The sequence below is a fragment of the Aspergillus bombycis genome (assembly GCF_001792695.1).
Source record: "Aspergillus bombycis strain NRRL26010 chromosome Unknown contig00138, whole genome shotgun sequence".
Classification (NCBI taxonomy): domain Eukaryota; kingdom Fungi; phylum Ascomycota; class Eurotiomycetes; order Eurotiales; family Aspergillaceae; genus Aspergillus; species Aspergillus bombycis.
In genome coordinates this window covers 40875-57280 of record NW_019170140.1, presented here as the reverse complement: position 1 = coordinate 57280, position 16406 = coordinate 40875, and the positions used below count along the sequence as shown (strand labels likewise).

The 16406-nt window shown below is 48.9% G+C and overlaps 7 protein-coding genes across 7 annotated transcripts; 6 read left to right on the top strand and 1 right to left on the bottom strand.

Moving 5' to 3' along the window:
* Nucleotides 1-152: 152 nt before the first annotated feature.
* On the top strand, nucleotides 153-2094 carry ABOM_010668 (cytochrome P450; the record flags this gene model as incomplete). The annotated part of the gene is made up of 5 exons (XM_022537796.1): nucleotides 153-287; nucleotides 386-962; nucleotides 1018-1475; nucleotides 1546-1853; nucleotides 1923-2094. 5 exons carry the CDS (start codon nucleotides 153-155, stop codon nucleotides 2092-2094), a joined length of 1650 nt encoding a protein of 549 aa, XP_022384298.1.
* A 1156-nt stretch (nucleotides 2095-3250) lies between these two features.
* Nucleotides 3251-4030, top strand: ABOM_010667 (sulfotransferase family protein; the record flags this gene model as incomplete). Its single annotated transcript, XM_022537795.1, has 1 exon — nucleotides 3251-4030. One exon carries the CDS (start codon nucleotides 3251-3253, stop codon nucleotides 4028-4030), a length of 780 nt encoding a protein of 259 aa, XP_022384301.1.
* A 2615-nt stretch (nucleotides 4031-6645) lies between these two features.
* On the top strand, nucleotides 6646-7283 carry ABOM_010666 (uncharacterized protein; the record flags this gene model as incomplete). Its single annotated transcript, XM_022537794.1, has 2 exons — nucleotides 6646-6735; nucleotides 6798-7283. The coding sequence occupies 2 exons, from the start codon at nucleotides 6646-6648 to the stop codon at nucleotides 7281-7283; spliced, it is 576 nt and encodes a 191-aa protein (XP_022384300.1).
* A 1148-nt stretch (nucleotides 7284-8431) lies between these two features.
* Nucleotides 8432-9226, bottom strand: ABOM_010665 (uncharacterized protein; the record flags this gene model as incomplete). Its single annotated transcript, XM_022537793.1, has 2 exons — nucleotides 8432-8920; nucleotides 8975-9226. 2 exons carry the CDS (start codon nucleotides 9224-9226, stop codon nucleotides 8432-8434), a joined length of 741 nt encoding a protein of 246 aa, XP_022384303.1.
* Nucleotides 9227-10715: 1489 nt separating this feature from the next.
* Nucleotides 10716-11603, top strand: ABOM_010664 (uncharacterized protein; the record flags this gene model as incomplete). The annotated part of the gene is made up of 4 exons (XM_022537792.1): nucleotides 10716-10929; nucleotides 10980-10999; nucleotides 11052-11156; nucleotides 11211-11603. The coding sequence occupies 4 exons, from the start codon at nucleotides 10716-10718 to the stop codon at nucleotides 11601-11603; spliced, it is 732 nt and encodes a 243-aa protein (XP_022384302.1).
* A 1157-nt stretch (nucleotides 11604-12760) lies between these two features.
* On the top strand, nucleotides 12761-14751 carry ABOM_010663 (uncharacterized protein; the record flags this gene model as incomplete). Its single annotated transcript, XM_022537791.1, has 8 exons — nucleotides 12761-12873; nucleotides 12928-13061; nucleotides 13117-13240; nucleotides 13304-13510; nucleotides 13576-13950; nucleotides 14012-14165; nucleotides 14227-14380; nucleotides 14447-14751. The coding sequence occupies 8 exons, from the start codon at nucleotides 12761-12763 to the stop codon at nucleotides 14749-14751; spliced, it is 1566 nt and encodes a 521-aa protein (XP_022384305.1).
* Nucleotides 14752-15323: 572 nt separating this feature from the next.
* On the top strand, nucleotides 15324-16361 carry ABOM_010662 (SDR family NAD(P)-dependent oxidoreductase; the record flags this gene model as incomplete). Its single annotated transcript, XM_022537790.1, has 4 exons — nucleotides 15324-15365; nucleotides 15423-15674; nucleotides 15744-16029; nucleotides 16096-16361. 4 exons carry the CDS (start codon nucleotides 15324-15326, stop codon nucleotides 16359-16361), a joined length of 846 nt encoding a protein of 281 aa, XP_022384304.1.
* Nucleotides 16362-16406: the final 45 nt, after the last annotated feature.

The following is a 16406-nucleotide window of genomic DNA, read 5'->3' as shown; positions in this document are numbered from 1 at the left end:
AGACGGCGATACCCCGCAGGGGACTGTCATCATGATCGCAGTATATACTCTTATCCGAAGGGGGTGAAGTGGGGAACCGCAAGTATATGTACATCGCTAGTTGAAGTAGCTACCATAGTAGCTCCCGATTCCCATATCGCCGCCGAAGAACCATGATAGTCGAAAGGATTGAGCAACTCTTTGCTCTCATCCAGGGTGAGTACATGCTCAGTCATCCTGGATGGAGCAAAGTAACTCTCGCCACAGTATTACCTCTGGTAATGGCAATTCTGGGGCTGTTCTTGATCGTAGACTATGGATATATGATATATCTCCATTTGCAAATGGCAAGCTCCTGCCAGCATCAGATGAACAGCCCAATAGCTGCGCTAACACTTGACTACAGCCACCAGGCCCATTTCCGCTACCCTTAATCGGAAATACACATCTCCTACCGGACCAAAAGCCATGGATCTACTTTGAAAAACTGGCTAGGGAATACAACACACCCATGATCACGTTCTGGACCGGCCGGCGACCAACAATCTGGATCTGCGACGCCTGGGCAGCCAACGAGCTCCTCAACAAGCGAGCTGCGATCTATGCCTCCCGCCCACGGATGGTCGTCTTTAGCGAGCTCGGCGCTGGCCAGTCTAACATGGTCAACATGTACTATGGAGATCGGTGGCGGCTGCACAGGAAACTAACACATATGGGCGTCGGGCTACAGCAAGTGCGCAACTACCGCGGGTTCCAGAACGATGAGAGCAAGGTCGTTGCTTTGGACCTCTTGCACGAACCCAAGGAGTATGTGAGCCATTTCGACAGGTACGCGACGAGTGTAGTCTCAATCATCGGGTTTGGCCGACGTGTGTCCGCATATACGGACCCGATTATCACGGAGGTGATTGCGGTGATGCAGCGGGCGGCGGAGCTGAATGTGCCGGGGAAGTCGTTTCCCATGTTGATGGAATCGTTTCCTTGTTAGTCTTCTATCAGACGTTATAACATCCGTGCCGTCAGTTAACCACGGTCTAGTTCTCGCCAGATTCCCTAACTGGATGGCGCCCTGGAAGCACGGGTTGGGCAATGGACAAGGACGCGGCAGGCCCTTTTTCTACGCGCTAGCAGAAGAGGTCGCTAGTGATCCAGAGGCAAGGCACTGCTACGCACGGAAACTCTTTGAAGAAGCGCCGAAGCATAACCTTACCAAAATGGAGATCTCCTCGCTCTCGGGCAATCTGTTCGGGGCAGGCAGCGACACATCTAGCTCCACGCTTGTCACTTTTGTTCTCGCTTGTTGTGCCTTCCCGGAGACGCTTCCTAGGGTATGGGAAGAGCTTGACCGGGTGGTGGGGCCACACCGGAGTCCGACGTTCGAGGATGAACCTGACCTGCCCTATGTGAAGGCATTCGTGAAAGAGGTGCTGCGGTGGAGGTCGGTCGCTATTATCGGGGGGCAGCCGCATGCGCCGATTCAGGATGATCGCTTCAAGGTACCATGCACGTCCTTAAATCTCCTGTTCACTCATGTCTCGATGTGCTGATACGGTGGACCTCCCTTAGGGCTGGCTGATCCCTAGACATACCTGGGTACAGGGGAATGTGTGGGCAATCCACCATCACGAACGAGAATTCCCCGAGCCTGACCGCTTCAATCCGGATCGATATATTGAAGGAAGCCCTGTTCGTCGTCCATTCCCCGTCGAAAAGGGCTACATGACATTTGGCTGGGGACGGCGAGTGTGCAGCGGCCAGGGTCTAGCGGAGCAGGGGACGTTCATCACCATTGCGCGATTGCTATGGGGGTTCGAATTTCGAAAGGCGCTGGACCAGCACGGAAATGAAATCCCCGTGGATATCTTTGATTATACGTAAGTGCTTCTGACAATCTCTCGTTCTTGACTACTAGTATGTCATGGCTAAGTGTCCGTGTATCATAGCAATGGCCTTAACATGCGGCCCAACCCGTTTGACTGCCGGATTACTCCTCGCAGCCAGGAGATCCGTTCCACCATTCAACGAGAGGGTTTGCAGGCACTGCAGGACCTCTCTCAGTACGATGGCGAGACAAAATACCGCATGAGCACGTATTACCATTCCGAGAACCTGTGACGGGTATGATGACAAGTACTTAGAGAGATGAGGCTGAGGGAAACATTCGAAGCCTGCGTAGTGGTTATACACCAATATAGACTACGGCCTGCTAGGCCTGACGTTTTGTCATCACGCACAATGGCTACCAAATCAAACCATGCTTGCCGGCTGGCCTAGACAAAGTAGAGTCACCCTGGAAAAGGCATAATTGCTTCTAATAGATAACTAGCTACAAAGACAGCTTTCAACCGGACTCAGCCGCTTACTCTAGCCTCGTTTCCTAGAAATAGAATCAAGATTCCGCAGGGATGACGCATTATACGGTTCCTTCCACCAACTGATAGTTTCGGAATACTAATAGAATCAACGAGGAGCTTTTACAATTAGATACCAGAGCTCTATAGCTGTGACTCATATCGCGTTCATCGGTACGTAGCGTACAGAAGATAAGAAAAGCAAGGGTCTACTTTGTAACAAGCGCTACCAATGACAATTGCAAAGCCTTTGAGGTATCACCAAGTGCTTGTGACAGAGATATCACCTTAAATTAGACGAAGGGTCACAGTCTCTTTAGCAAACCGTTACCTGGTGCATTAACCTAGGCTGGTAAAATAGTGTTTCTGATCGCTATTAGTCTTATTGCATGATACTTCTAGCTGTGAGAAGAACAGATTTGAATCCGCCACATTACTTGCTCCCGATTTAACCAAGAATAGCCCTACTTGACCGTTTGAAAGAGACAACGTAAGGGGGCAAATGTAGACAGTGGAGTTTGCGAAAAAAGACCAATTGGATAAACGCTGAACCCACTTGGAGAGCGTTAGCCCTATAGATTCGCTGATTCTTGGACCCTAATCAGCAAGGTATGACAGTAATGCCAGTGTGTATGCAGATCATCCGTAGCTTAGACAAGGGGCACAAGAATAGTAAGTAATTAAAAGAAAGCGAACCGCTAATTTTTCTTTGAGTTATTTCCTCTACGCTCCTCACCAACGTGCATGTTCTGTCGAGCTTGGCTCAGCCACGCCAGTCATAAATCTCTTACAAACCCCCCCTTAAACGCACTGACTGTCTTCCCTACACTATTCTCCTGTTGAATTGTTCCAAACAGCCACGGGATAACCATTGCTATTAGCTACTTGACTCGAGCCCTCGATATACCCTACCTCACAATATGGGCCAACAGGCTTCTACTCCCCAACAGGGAACAAAAATCCAAGTCATCGGGGCTGGTCTCTCTCGGACGGGGACGGCATCCTTTAGCAGCGCTCTTAATATCCTTCTGGAAGGACCGGTCTATCATGGTGGGACACAGGTGACGATGGGGCCGCCAAAGGAAATCAAGTCATGGATCAAAATCATGCGGAACTGCATGACAGGAGTGCCACAGGACCGAGAGAAAGCGCTCACTCTTCTGGAGGAGACATTAGACGGATATGCTGCTATCACCGATGTGCCCGGCTCACAACTTGTCCCAGAACTTCTTGAACTGTACCCTGATGCCATGGTCATCTGTACCGTTCGAGACCCGGAAGCCTGGTTCAAGAGTTATATGCAGGTCCGCGACCTGGCGACGTTATGGTTCCTTCCAGCCGTCCTCCTACCGCTTCCTGGGATGAGACATTTCGTTGAGTGGATTTCCTTATTTCCAAAACAGCGACGTCGGTTATACGGGGAGCCAGAATCGATGGCGGATATTTATCACCGTCATATTGCCTGGTTAAAGGAAGTTGTGCCCCAGGATCGTCTGGTGTTTTTTGATGTGAGGGAGGGTTGGGAGCCGCTGTGCAAGGTACTTGGCAAGGATGTGCCAAAGGACATCGCATTCCCGCGCATCAATGATGGCAAAGCCATGGATGCGGTGGCGAGATCTCATATCAAGCGTGGCCTTACTCGATGGGCTGCTTTCCTTTCGGTGGTTGGTGTTATCACTGCATGGTCCGTTCTACGTTGAGCAAGAATTGAGAACCATGAGTTAGGGGCGACACACTCAGGTTGGCTGTCTTCAGCTGGGGGCGGTTTGTGCCCAGGTGCATAAGGCAGGTTTGCTGGAAGAGTATGATTGCCGTGCGGGCCGTTGGGCCGGCGTTGCATGACGCTTGGTTTCAATATTTGAGCGCTAGTTTGAGTATACTAGTCCCTATGTAGAGAATCCCTTCCAACTGCGGTGTACTCCGGCACTGTAACTGTACCTAAATGTCTGGGACATGCATGATGCAGCTCTGCAAGGATGTGCTTGTGGTAAAGAGCGGTCTAACTCGGCGCAAGCGATCTCGGACCGCCCCATACAACTTCTACATGGCCGTGCCATGGGCGTTGCTTGCAAGACTTACAGACACGGATGGCGTTTGCATTGGGTTCGTGGACACCGGCCGAGTCGACGCCATTGGCCTGCGTACGGTCGGTTTCCTGCTGAATATTTTGACCCCCGTATGATGCAATGCTGGCAGATTTGGGGGTACGGCACAGAGGATCGCCCGCTATCAGGTTGTGGCTCCGATTGACTGGCAGTCGGGCACGTCAGTGGATGATCTCCAGGAGGATAATCAACACAAGGGTCCCTACCTCGAATTAACAGTGATCTGACCGTTATCTTACCTGGTACAACAGGTTTGCCCGGGGTCACGTATTCTCCAGGGTCTGGCAGCGAGTCCGCATGTGGGTCGCATCCACACAAGTGCAGTACTTCGGACATCTTGCGAGCACCCCGTCGAAAGTCACAACCCATTACGGCGACCTAGCAGAGGAGTGACATCTAACCCTATGAATGAGACGCCCCTTTGCAACGGGATAGATGGACATCTGGCTTCAAGATGGGCTAGCGAGCGCTTGATCACGAACGCGGTGGAGCACCTGGGACTGCCTATCTGCATCCATCGTCCTCTTCAGGCAGAGCACATAAATCCTTCACCTTCTGAACTCGAGATAGACTTGCAAGATCTCATCTTCAAGCTCGAAAGTGTCCCTACGACGGGAGGGTTGAGAGGTAGCTTTGCATTGATGCCCCTGGCCAAGATCTCAGATGCAGTGGTGGCTGCAGTGGTGTGCAAGCTGGAATCGAAAGAAATAATCCAGGAACACGTCGTAGAGATCATTATCCGCGAGGAGCACTGGATTGGGAGCGCCAAGAAGTAGATTTTACCTGGTGGATCGCGGGGCAGGATACTGGCTTGGAGGAAGAAGAGGAGGGGATTTTTGTCTCCACTACATAGTGAGGAAGATTGCTAGTTCTTAAAGCGCACGACGTGACGGATGTCTACGGAGGACGTGGATCCAGGATCCTTTCATTGGGAAAGTAGCAATTACATATTTCCAATAGCCATAATCCCTGGACGCAAACAAATGTGCAGTTAGCATTAATCTATCTTAAGTACGAGTCCCATTTCTTTATTCATGTCCAAGTGTGAGTCGTCACCGAGTCCCTGGTGCGAAGCGGGCACCTCTTTCTCGCGCAGCCATGGTCACCAAATGTCTGGTGGTGGTGCCGTAACACTCCCCTTGGTACTAATAGACAAGCTTCCCTATCTGGAAGGGACATCATCGGAATAGGAACAGAAGAGATGGATTCTACTGTTGGCTGAGTGCTGGTAATGACTACTTAGTCCCCTCCATGGCTGATCCGTACACGATGATCAGCCTGCATAGAAGGGAGGACGATAGATCTCTAGGTAACTTATCAGAAATTGGCGAGATGTAGGGTGGTTTTACTAGGGTATTTGCGAGTAAGAGTTTACCTATGTCTCCAATGTCCAGGGCCAAGTTCTCTGCTAGTCTTCAGCATACAGACCTCTCCTGGAGAAGGTCGCATAACCATTGACATTGAATATGCTTCAGATGCAGAAGTGATAGCCTTTTCATTTGACTATTCCCCAGTCTTTTTATAATATCAGTAGTCTTAATAAGAATATCCTTGCTGCCATGGGATGCAGATGCAGCATTCGCAATCTGCAACACACAAGAGCTCTCAGCGAATGAAGTAGCCAACCATGACTCCCCAAAGTAAGCAATGGCCTGCAATACATCTTTCGGCTGTCTTAAAAGATTGTCTCAGGGCTATGTCTCTATTTTTATTGGCCATGCCATATGTCTGTCCGAATAGTACCCGCATCAAGTACGGAGCCGATCGACAAGTATGCTGCCTTTTCCCTGGGTAGAGGATAATCATTTAACATCTTTTCAATCCAGTCAAGTTTTGCTTTTCTTCTCAAGGGCTCCAAGGGCGAGCGATTCTTCGTGTCCGGAATGTCAATCATCTGATCTATCCATTTCTCTGATATGTGACGATGCAGGGGTACCGAACAGCTCCGAGACTGATTCTCCTCTCGTATGGATATCACACCCTCATTGTACCCCAATCGCACGCTAGTCATAATAAACCCAATTGAAGATCCGGGTCCCACAGTCTGTGCGGCGGGAAATACCAGCCCCTGCCCGAAATGGGCCACTCGGCCCTGGCAGTCGTATAAAGGGGGCAACAGGTACTTGTTTATCCTACCACTATCCCTAACCCTCAAATAATAATTCTCATTTCTCGTCCCCTCGGGTTCCGGCATCCTCGCTCAACTCAACATGAAGTTTTCATTCCTGTCCCTCCTTTCGGTCGCGGCCAGTGTAGCTGTTGCCGCTCCTACTGAGGCAGCGAAAGACTGGAATATCCCGGTAAGATACCTTTTGGGATCAGTCGTGAAGACTTGTCTCGTTACTGACTGGAATCCCCGTAGTTCAACAATCGCGCTCTGGGCCCCCTCCAGCCCAACCCCTTCCAGGGCCTGAAGTACGAAGGCGACTGGCAAGTGGGCCGGTATTCCGTTCAAGCCTCGAACGTCAAGACCACCAGCGGAAACAAGCTCTTGTTCTACCCAATGACCAACATCACCGACGTCAAGGTCCGGGGCTATGTCAGTGTGGACGGGGGGGAGGATAAATTCAGCGGAAAGTCCGTGAAACTCGGCTGCAGCGTCAAGCAAGGAAACACAAAACAGACGGTTCCGTGTGAGATTCAGATCACCGGAGCTACCCTAGCGAGCATGAAGTACGTTTCGGTTCAGTATACCAACACAAATGCGTTGCAGTCCGTTGACCTTGACGAACTGTATCTTGTGGATTCCTTGTTCTTCCGCATTAAGTCGGCTGGGAAGAACAAGGAATTCACGGAGAACATCACACTTCTTCTGGATGACTTCCAGTATACTATTGAGGCGCTCTGAGCCAGTTGACTACATACGGTGGATGGCTCAAGCTAGTGAAATCTCTAGGTAGTTCTTAATGAATGTCATGCTTTTGCTATTTCTCTCCGGTGCTCCAACTTCATACAGCGGCTTGTGTATATTGCTGAGGCGCGTTATTGTTGTAGTTTCCATTTCCCGAAAGAATTTAAGGGATGGGAGAGCGTGTGTACATTTGCTTAAATCGGTCTTGTTGTACGGTAAACTCCTAGAGTCCGACCAAACAGGCTTTCCCCCCCTCTCGCGTCGTCACTGATCCAACAGTAGACTTTATCTCTCTAAAAAAGTACTCGGACAATTGCTCGTTATTAACTTGACGATGTCCGGGAGCAGCTCGTGGCTGTGACCTCTGAGTCCTCCACAACATTGTGGACATCATTGCGGCTCCATACACCTGCCGCTTGTCCTCGGCTATCACCCAGCTGTAGAATATTTCTCCACCGTGTAATACCAACCCGTAGGTACATCATATGCGCTTTGAACTTTCTAATACTTCTTTCTGGTAAAAGCTTGCCCTTCACATGTGACCTAATGACCTTGGGAAATCACGGTCTTTGAGATATAGCAAAATGCAAGACAGGATATACGGCAAGACTAATAAATCTCGGTATGAAAGATATGTATATGATTCTACGCCCCCGAGCTGTTTGCCGACGTGGACCGAAGAAGCCTACCAGGAGCTATACTGCTTATATATGAGATTGGCAGCAAGTGGTCAGCGGCATTTTAGGCTATACGTTTTTTGTCAGTCTATTGGACTATACGATGATCGGCACTGCTAGTGTGAGGGGCACTGCCCACCTTAGATAGGACGAAGATTATGCCGATCATATTGCCAATAGTGCTGGACAGAGGCCAGACCATTTGCTCTCATAGTGTGGGGATTCAGGGCTATGCGGCAAAGGCTCCAGACTAATAGCTTGCCGTACGCAGACGACAACACTATTCTATCATATCTGCAAGCAATCCGCGACGAGGCCGAGTTTATATAGAAAAACAGACCTGCTGGGTCAATTCCACGAAGCTGAATCTAGATGAAATCATGGCTTACAAGACCCTAATCTCAAGGGGACCACTATCTTGTAACAATTCCGGAAGCCACAAAAGGAGGACCGCGATACCACTACATGCTACTGGTCCCATGTATGTAATTCTCGGTCCAAGTCCTCAAAGAACTCATCGAGCTCAGTCTGTCTCGCGAAGTAACGATAGAAGGGGAAGGTAACAGTAGATCCTAGATCTACAATCAGGTACCCTCTGTAATTTTCCTTCTTGACATCGCGAGGCAGGATTTGGCCGCGTTTTGGAACCGAGAAATTCGAAATGATTAGCCGGAATCTTTCGTCTTGACAGCTCGGCGGCTCATCGGCGATGAAGTCCTTCACGATACCCCAGCGGGCCTTATGCCAACGCCAGTCATTTCTCACCCGTCCACTTGCCCCCCGAAGCTGCTGAACCTGGGAGTCAGTTAGACACATCCATCCATGACACTGCACCGCCCAGTGGCCATTTTCATGCAGGTCGCAGAGACGAGAAAATGCACGTGATTCCAATCCAATAGGGCTGATGAAAGCGATGGTCTTTTCGTGATATGGCCGCGGGTCCTCGTAATCATAGAACTGCGTGTCCCATTATTAAAGACCGCCGAAGAGAAGATAGTCACGTAGGCCTACCAACTTCAGGCAAAGTTCTCGTTCATTGTGTTTGAACCGGAAAACAAAGCCTTGTTCGCTCTTGTCGATGAAGACGGGTTTGGTAATCGCATCTTTATAACCAACAAATCGTTTTAACTTAGGGCTTTTGCTCACTACTTCGTCAACGTTGGTAATAGAGGAGTCATTGGTAGCTTTGACATCCAAAATGTCTTCTGACATGAATAGACGGAGGAAAAGTCGGTACTGGTGGTCCCGTTGGACTTCATCCATCAAGAAAGCTTAAGAACAGTATTGTAAGTGCAGCTCTTTTGTAGGAGTCGTTGGGACAAGAATATCGCCTCTGAACTAGTCTTTGACTGCCCAGGTAAAGCGAAGGCGTTTAATATCCTGCGACTCGGGGACGAGTTTGGTCGCACACCGTAATCCTCTTTGATCCTTAGGTGATGTGAGTGAGCGCAATTGCCATTGACATTTCCTCCCTCGGTCACGTGGTGCAACATATCCCTACATTCCTCGAGAGCAAGTGTGCAGATTCTCTACCTCAGAAAAAGAGAAAAGAAAAGAAAAAAAAAAAGATGGATGACAGGTTTGTTCGGCACAGGGTCAAGGAGGTACGATGGCACGAACCCGACATCTTGCTTAATAGTAAAGCACATGCAAAACACACAACTTGGAATAACTATGTATGTCATTGATTTAGTCAGCCAATCTCATACAATCACCATTCTATCTCTACTTCTTGGTGGATCGAGATCCATCACTGGTTGACAGATGTAGCCTTACATACACTTCTCAGCTAACGAGCTATGCACAAGTCTTGCTATTTCTCTGAATGATAAAGATTCTTATTATGTCTGCCCCGATCGGAGAGCATGGACCAGCTGTTGAGCCAATTTTGCTTGCAGCTGGGGATCAGCATCAATGATGAAAACAATACGCCTTTTGGTCCTGCCTTGCCCGGAAAGTCCAGTCGTCGTGTGCGCGGCTGTAGCAACCATGGGGCTGTGGTCCCGGTACCCTCCTGCATCAGAGTCTGAACCAGCAAGATATTAGCCAAGATCTGAACTAGTGCCCTCTACATATATGGATAGCAGCGCCATTCAAGACGACTCACTGGCATATGGGGCTAGACTGTGCATCAGCAAGGATATAAATATAGCACAGTACCTCCGGCTCTTTGCTTTCGGGCAAAAGGAAACTATCGAACCTCTTTAGCTACCAGCGATGCAATCAATGCCTGCATGGAATGGGCGACAATAACCGGGTACGTTTCCAAATTTCGCACCATGTTGATCCAAGTGGATCTGGCTTTCCTTTCCTGTCATGGCGAGATGGTGTCACCCTTGGTTTGTGCATCATTAGTGCTTGTTTGCTGATTACAAGGCGATCTTCGAATATCAAACAGGTGAGGAACATCATGCATGTCCCTGTCAGGATAAATAACGCATCTAGTCTCGGACCGACTCTAAGCGGCAATTTGGCGTCTACTTGTACTTGGCACATGCCCCTGCGTCAGGCTAAAGATGCAAGACTGCTTATGTTCCCATCGATGCTACGTCTCTGCGGGTTTGATGAAACATGCTGACACATGTTATAATTTGAGGTGACAAATTTAGTTAGGGTTATGCATATCAACCTGGGATGGTATTTCGGTGCGGGCCCAATCATGATCTCACGGTCACTCCCCAGATGTGTATAACAGGGCCATTCTACCCAAAAGAATGATACGGATACCATATCCTACGACCCTCTAACTATTATGGAATCAATAACGGCTGAGCAATTGCAAAGCCTACTCCAAGGCCCTGCTGGCGTACCGCCACCGGGTGTGGAGCCCAACTTTGTGTACCCTCCAAATCAACGTATATCTGGACAGGCGGCTATACTAATCTGCGGCATCACCGCCTCCATTGCTTTGTCCATGCGCATCTATACCAGGGTATTTGTTATCCGCAAGACCAGCATGTCTGATTGTAAGAATGCGCCGAAGTACACCGTTGCCGCTGCTAACCTGACCCCATAGACTCCATTATTGTGGCCTGGGTAGAGACTCCCTGTCTTCATTCAAAGACACAGACCAAACTAACTTTTGTAGGGGATTTATGTGAGCTTATGCGTCATCTCTTGGCTGGGAAACGATGCTGGACCCGGGGTTGACATGTGGAATTTGCGACTAAAGGATTTTAGAAGAATGCAATACGTTGGTTTCTTGCCTGAACCCCAATTCACTTTTCGATATTAACAGTTGGTGCAGTGGTTTCACGCAGGTTCGATAATATATGGTATACCCATATTCTTCATAAAAGCGTCCATCCTTCTACAGATCGTGGACATCTTTGTGCCTACTAGAAGGAACGACCCTATGTTCTGGACCTGCCATGCGCTGATATGGGTTAATTTGGTTTACTATCTGATTGGTAGTATCCTGGAAATTTTCGCCTGCCGTCCACTCAACAAGGCCTGGGATCCTCTCATTACACATGGGTCCTGCATGGACATGTTTCTTCTCAACTGCATTGCTAGCTCAGTGAATGCTGCCTCGGATATGATTATCCTTGTCTTACCGCAAACACGAATCTGGAGACTGCAAATGCCGCTGCGCAAAAAGCTTGCTGCATCGACAGTCTTTTTATTCAGTATAATGTAACGCAATGGTTTCGTTTCTTTCTTTCCAACTCGCAACCCTTCATTAATTGTGACTAATACGTCAGTAGTGCTTGTACTTCTTCTATCGTTAGACTAGCATTCTCCGTGCGTCTAATGCAAAACAAGGATAACATATCCTATTACAGCTGGCTAGTGGGATTTTGGCCACAACCAGAGATATCATCAGGAATTGTTGTTGCCTGTCTTCCAGTGTTGCCCAGGCTTTTCAACAGCCTGAAACAGGGCTGCCGTATAGCCCAGATGAACAAATCTCTTCAAGGGTTTCTTTCCTCATTATCATTCGGGAACCAAACCGGTGCAGGAACCAGCAGAATCATAGCCAGTGAGACAACTATCACGTCTTGCCAAGTTGTCCAGACCAAGGACAGCCACTCAGATGACTATCCACTTATCTCTTTGACGGATGGCAGGCATACGGTGTAGCTTATGGTTTGGCTCCAGTATTATGTATTTTTATGATTGAAGCGGAACACATATCAGACGAAGACAGCTATTGGCTGAGATAGTCACTGCAACTTAATCTCTCGTGCGAATAAAATGATGGTGACCGAGCGTAGTCACTTCTTGCTAGTACGGCCTTGGTAGCTTCAATCCACTTTTCACGACAATCATCGGAGAAAAAAACATAATATTCCAAGTATGTGCCCACCGACACCTGTGCTTATAGTTCTCTTGATTAATTGCGCTGCCTTTGCTGCTGCAACTGGATTTCGAGAACCTGGGACCTCGTGCCCAGTCATAAACGCAGCCTTCTTTGTTGCTTTTGTTGCCAATTTGGCTTAGCATTTAGGGATAACGGCGATCATTTCGCCGCCAAATATGGCCAACAATCCTTATCCCGGGCTTAATAGGGGTTCTATAAGTCTATCACTACCCAACGAGTGGTAACTAGCCCTCTTTGTTGCTTTTCCAAGAAGATCGTCCCTCCCTGTTCGCTTCCTTACTTTGATCATTCTCCTCTCACCATCTTTGTGCATGATCCGCTTGGCATATTTCTGGAGTTGAGTGTACCTCCCTTTCTCTTCTCACCTTCACCTACCAGGGAAACAGAGACAGATTAATTGGTTATAAGTTGAAATATTTACGTGCCTGCCTTCGATCCAACGATTCTTATGTTCGTTTCTTCACCGTCACACTATGGACGGCTCCAATATTCCTACCGAGGCCAAGTCTGCAATTGTCTGCGGTGCGAGCGGCACTATCAAGGACCAATATATCACAGGCCTTAGGTTGCATCTAATCACTGCCTCGTAAGGGAATTCTCCGCAAACCTTAGGGCTTCGTTAACTTTGCTTGTTTTCTAGGCTCTTCATGTGTCTCTTTCTGACGAATCTCGAGATACCTATTGTCAATACAAGCGCCTTTAGCATCACTCGTGAAATTGGAGGCCTGGATAAGGTGTTCTGGATCATAACAGCTTACATGCTTGGATATGTTGGTAATGGACCTCTTCTTCCCTCGGCTAACCTACTATGCTGACACTTGGAGGATAGGGGTCCTTGTCATCTCTGCCAAGTTCAGTGATCTTTTCGGGAGAAAGTCATCCTTGATTTTAGCCATCTTGATCTTTATGATATTTTCTGGTGCATGTGGTGCCTCGCAAACCATAGTTCAATTGTAAGCCCTTTCAGCACGTGGGGTTCACATCTTCATGGCACATTAGCCAACAAAACCCAACAGGATCATTTTTCGTGCATTTCAAGGAATTGGAGGCGCCGGAAACTATTCTCTCTGTGCTGCAATCATTCTGGAGCTGGTACCATCGGAAAAATATGCCAAGTATACGAGCTCGGTCGCAATCGTATACGCACTTTCCCTTCTTCTAGGGCCTATATTCGGCGGAGCCATCTCTGAATCATCGACGTGGCGATGGGTTTTTCTTCTCAAGTAAGCCAATGACCTTTTCACTGAATGATCAAGAGCATTATTCCCCTAAGTGTTCGCACAAACAGTATTCCCCCGGTGGCTCTGGCGGGCATTATCCTCATTATCGCGTTGCCCAACCGCTTCCCAAACCATCACGCACCGCGAGACGAAAGGAGAAACTTTTCATTGCAGGATTATATTCGCGAAGTCATTCGCAAGGTCGACATGCTAGGCTCCAGCATGCTTCTGGTTGCACAGTGTGCCTTGTGGCCGCTTTGGAAGAAGCAAACCAAGAGTATGAAATGGAAATCTCCATTTACCATTGTCATGCTCGTTATTTCCGGTGTGGCATGGGTCGTATTTCTGGCGTGGGAAAGGCGAGTCACACTCGCCTCATCTCAGGTCGAGCCCGTGTTTCCGTGGCGATTCGTTCATAACCGGGTCTGGATAGGAATGCTTTTGTACGTGACTTGTTCTCCTAAAATCGACAGAGCGATCCCAGGAACTAATGTATAACGCCAGGAACTCGATTTTCTTGGGTGGTACCTGGTTTGTCACTATCTTTCAGCTGCCACAAAGGTTTCAGGTCGTGAATGGATTATCCCCTCTGCAAGCAGGAATTCGCTTCATTCCTTTTACGGCCGCTGCCCCGGTGGGATCAGCTCTATCTTCTGCTGTAGGGCAAGGCTCTTAAGATACCCCTTGTATACCTTGTACTACTGGCATCCATCATCCAGGTTGTGGGATTTGCGCTCCTTTCCACTCTGTCAGCCTCCTTGACGATCACCGCCGCCCAGTATGGCTATCAGATCATTGCTGGATTCGGATGTGGCATCAATATTAGTTTATTGATCCTGATGACCCCTTTTACGGTGGAGGAACGAGACAAAGGTGAGCTTAGGACCCACAATCCCTTGGCGAGTTAGACAAGTGCTTACATCCCTATCTGTTACGCAGCTGTCGCTATGGGGGCTGTGGCCCAGTTCCGGGTCATGGGAGGCTCCATCTTTCTAGCCATTGCGACTTCTGTTTCGAACGGATTTATTCGGTCCCACTTGCGCGGATTATTGGATGATGGTCAGCTTCCTTCTGTTTTGTATTCGGCTGCAGCTGTTCCCATGCTACCGCCAGATGCGCAAATTATAGTTCGCACGGTGTTCTCGGAGAGCTACAACCTGCAGATGAAGATTCTGGCCGGGTGTGCAGGAGGACAGGTTCTGGCGTCGTTCCTTATGTGGCAGAAGGAACAGGTCATCATATGAGTGATTAGTTACCCTGTCTAGGCATGTCAAATTCGTGGGCCGACAGCTTTTTCCGACTGGAGTTAGCATGATGCAATATAGCACTGGATTATACTGCCGCAAGAGGCCCCTCTAGGAATATTTTAGTACGCGAACAGTTGGTGGACGACGAAGGACTGGGGAGGGTGGGAAAGCGCCAAGCCGGGGTATACATTAGGGCTAGTAGTAGCTGTGGTGCTAAGAAAGATCCGTCTAATAGCAACGAAGGGCTAGCGCTAGCCCTGAGTTCTTTTCTTTGTTGCTGCATACGTAACAAAGGCTGGTTGCTAGGGTTATAATGGCCATTGTATCCAATAAGACGATATCATGAAGTTGGATTGGGATGAACCCTGCTCAGAGAAGTACTCTTCTATGGGTTGGCTGAAATATTAATATGCCTTTTCATGTCCCCTCCCCGATATCCCCTCTCCCAGCAAAAGTTGTCCCGATTCTTCCCAGCCCTATTTTCTTTGATCTTCAGTGAACTTCTTCTACCTCCAAATAGCTCCATATATCTTTTTAAAGGGTTTCCTGTGCAACCTACGACCGCTTCGATGGCCATTACGCTGGACAGTGGCATTGCGCTTGTCACGGGCGTATGTCTCTCCCCTAGCGTCACCATGAACCCCCTTCCCTAACGAGATATTTGGCAGGCTGCCTCAGGAATCGGCAAGGAGACGGTCTTTGCCCTCGCCCAAGCCGGCGTAGAAGGTGTCATTCTTGCCGATTTGAACCATAGCGGCGCTGAATCAGTCGCCCAGGAGAGTCAAAAATGGGCCACTCACTCCAATTTTCGCGCCACGGCAGTCCAGGTGGACGTCTCTGATGAGGCTGCTGTGAACAACGTGATTGAGGTAGCAGTGAAAGAATTTGGCAGAATTGATTATTGTATACATTCAGCGGGGGTAAGTTCAGAAGAACCGAAGGGAGCGACAATTTTCGTCCATGGAGACTGACGCTGATGAAACTTCCAGATGGGTAGTATTTCCGGAGCGACAACCGAGCATCTCAAGATTGACGTCTATGACCAGACAATGGCCGTCAATGCTAGAGGCACAATGTTGGTCTTGCGAGCCGTCTCGGCGGCGATGGCTAAACAAGAGCCCCGCATGCACCAGAGTGCCCGTCACGGTACTTCGCGTAGCCTTGGCCGTGGCTCTATTGTCGTGGTTAGTTCTGTGAATGGTACCATGGTGGCACCTGGGATGTTGTCATATGCAGCCTCCAAGCACGCTGTAGCAGGTATAGCCAAGACAGCAGGTAAGCGGTCCTCCCCACACCTTGCAAAGATTGTTAGACCTAACGTTCTGGCTCTCCTCCTATTAGCTATTGACAACCTCAAGAACCATATCCGAGTGAACGTCGTTGCCCCCTTTTACACCGAGACTGCAATGTTAGAGGCTAGCTTGAAGCGACACCCTGAATTGGACGTTGCTATTAAAGCAATTACCCCATTGAAAAGAGCTGCATCCCCTGAGGAAGTTGCGGATCCTATCGTGTTCCTGTGCAGCTCAGCAGCAAGTTACACGAATGGAGCCACGCTTATCATCGACAGTGGAATAACACTCACCATTCCCCGAACCAGTCTGTGAGACTTTCTCGCAAAGATTATGCCGCCGGTCTGCTCTTTATCAATA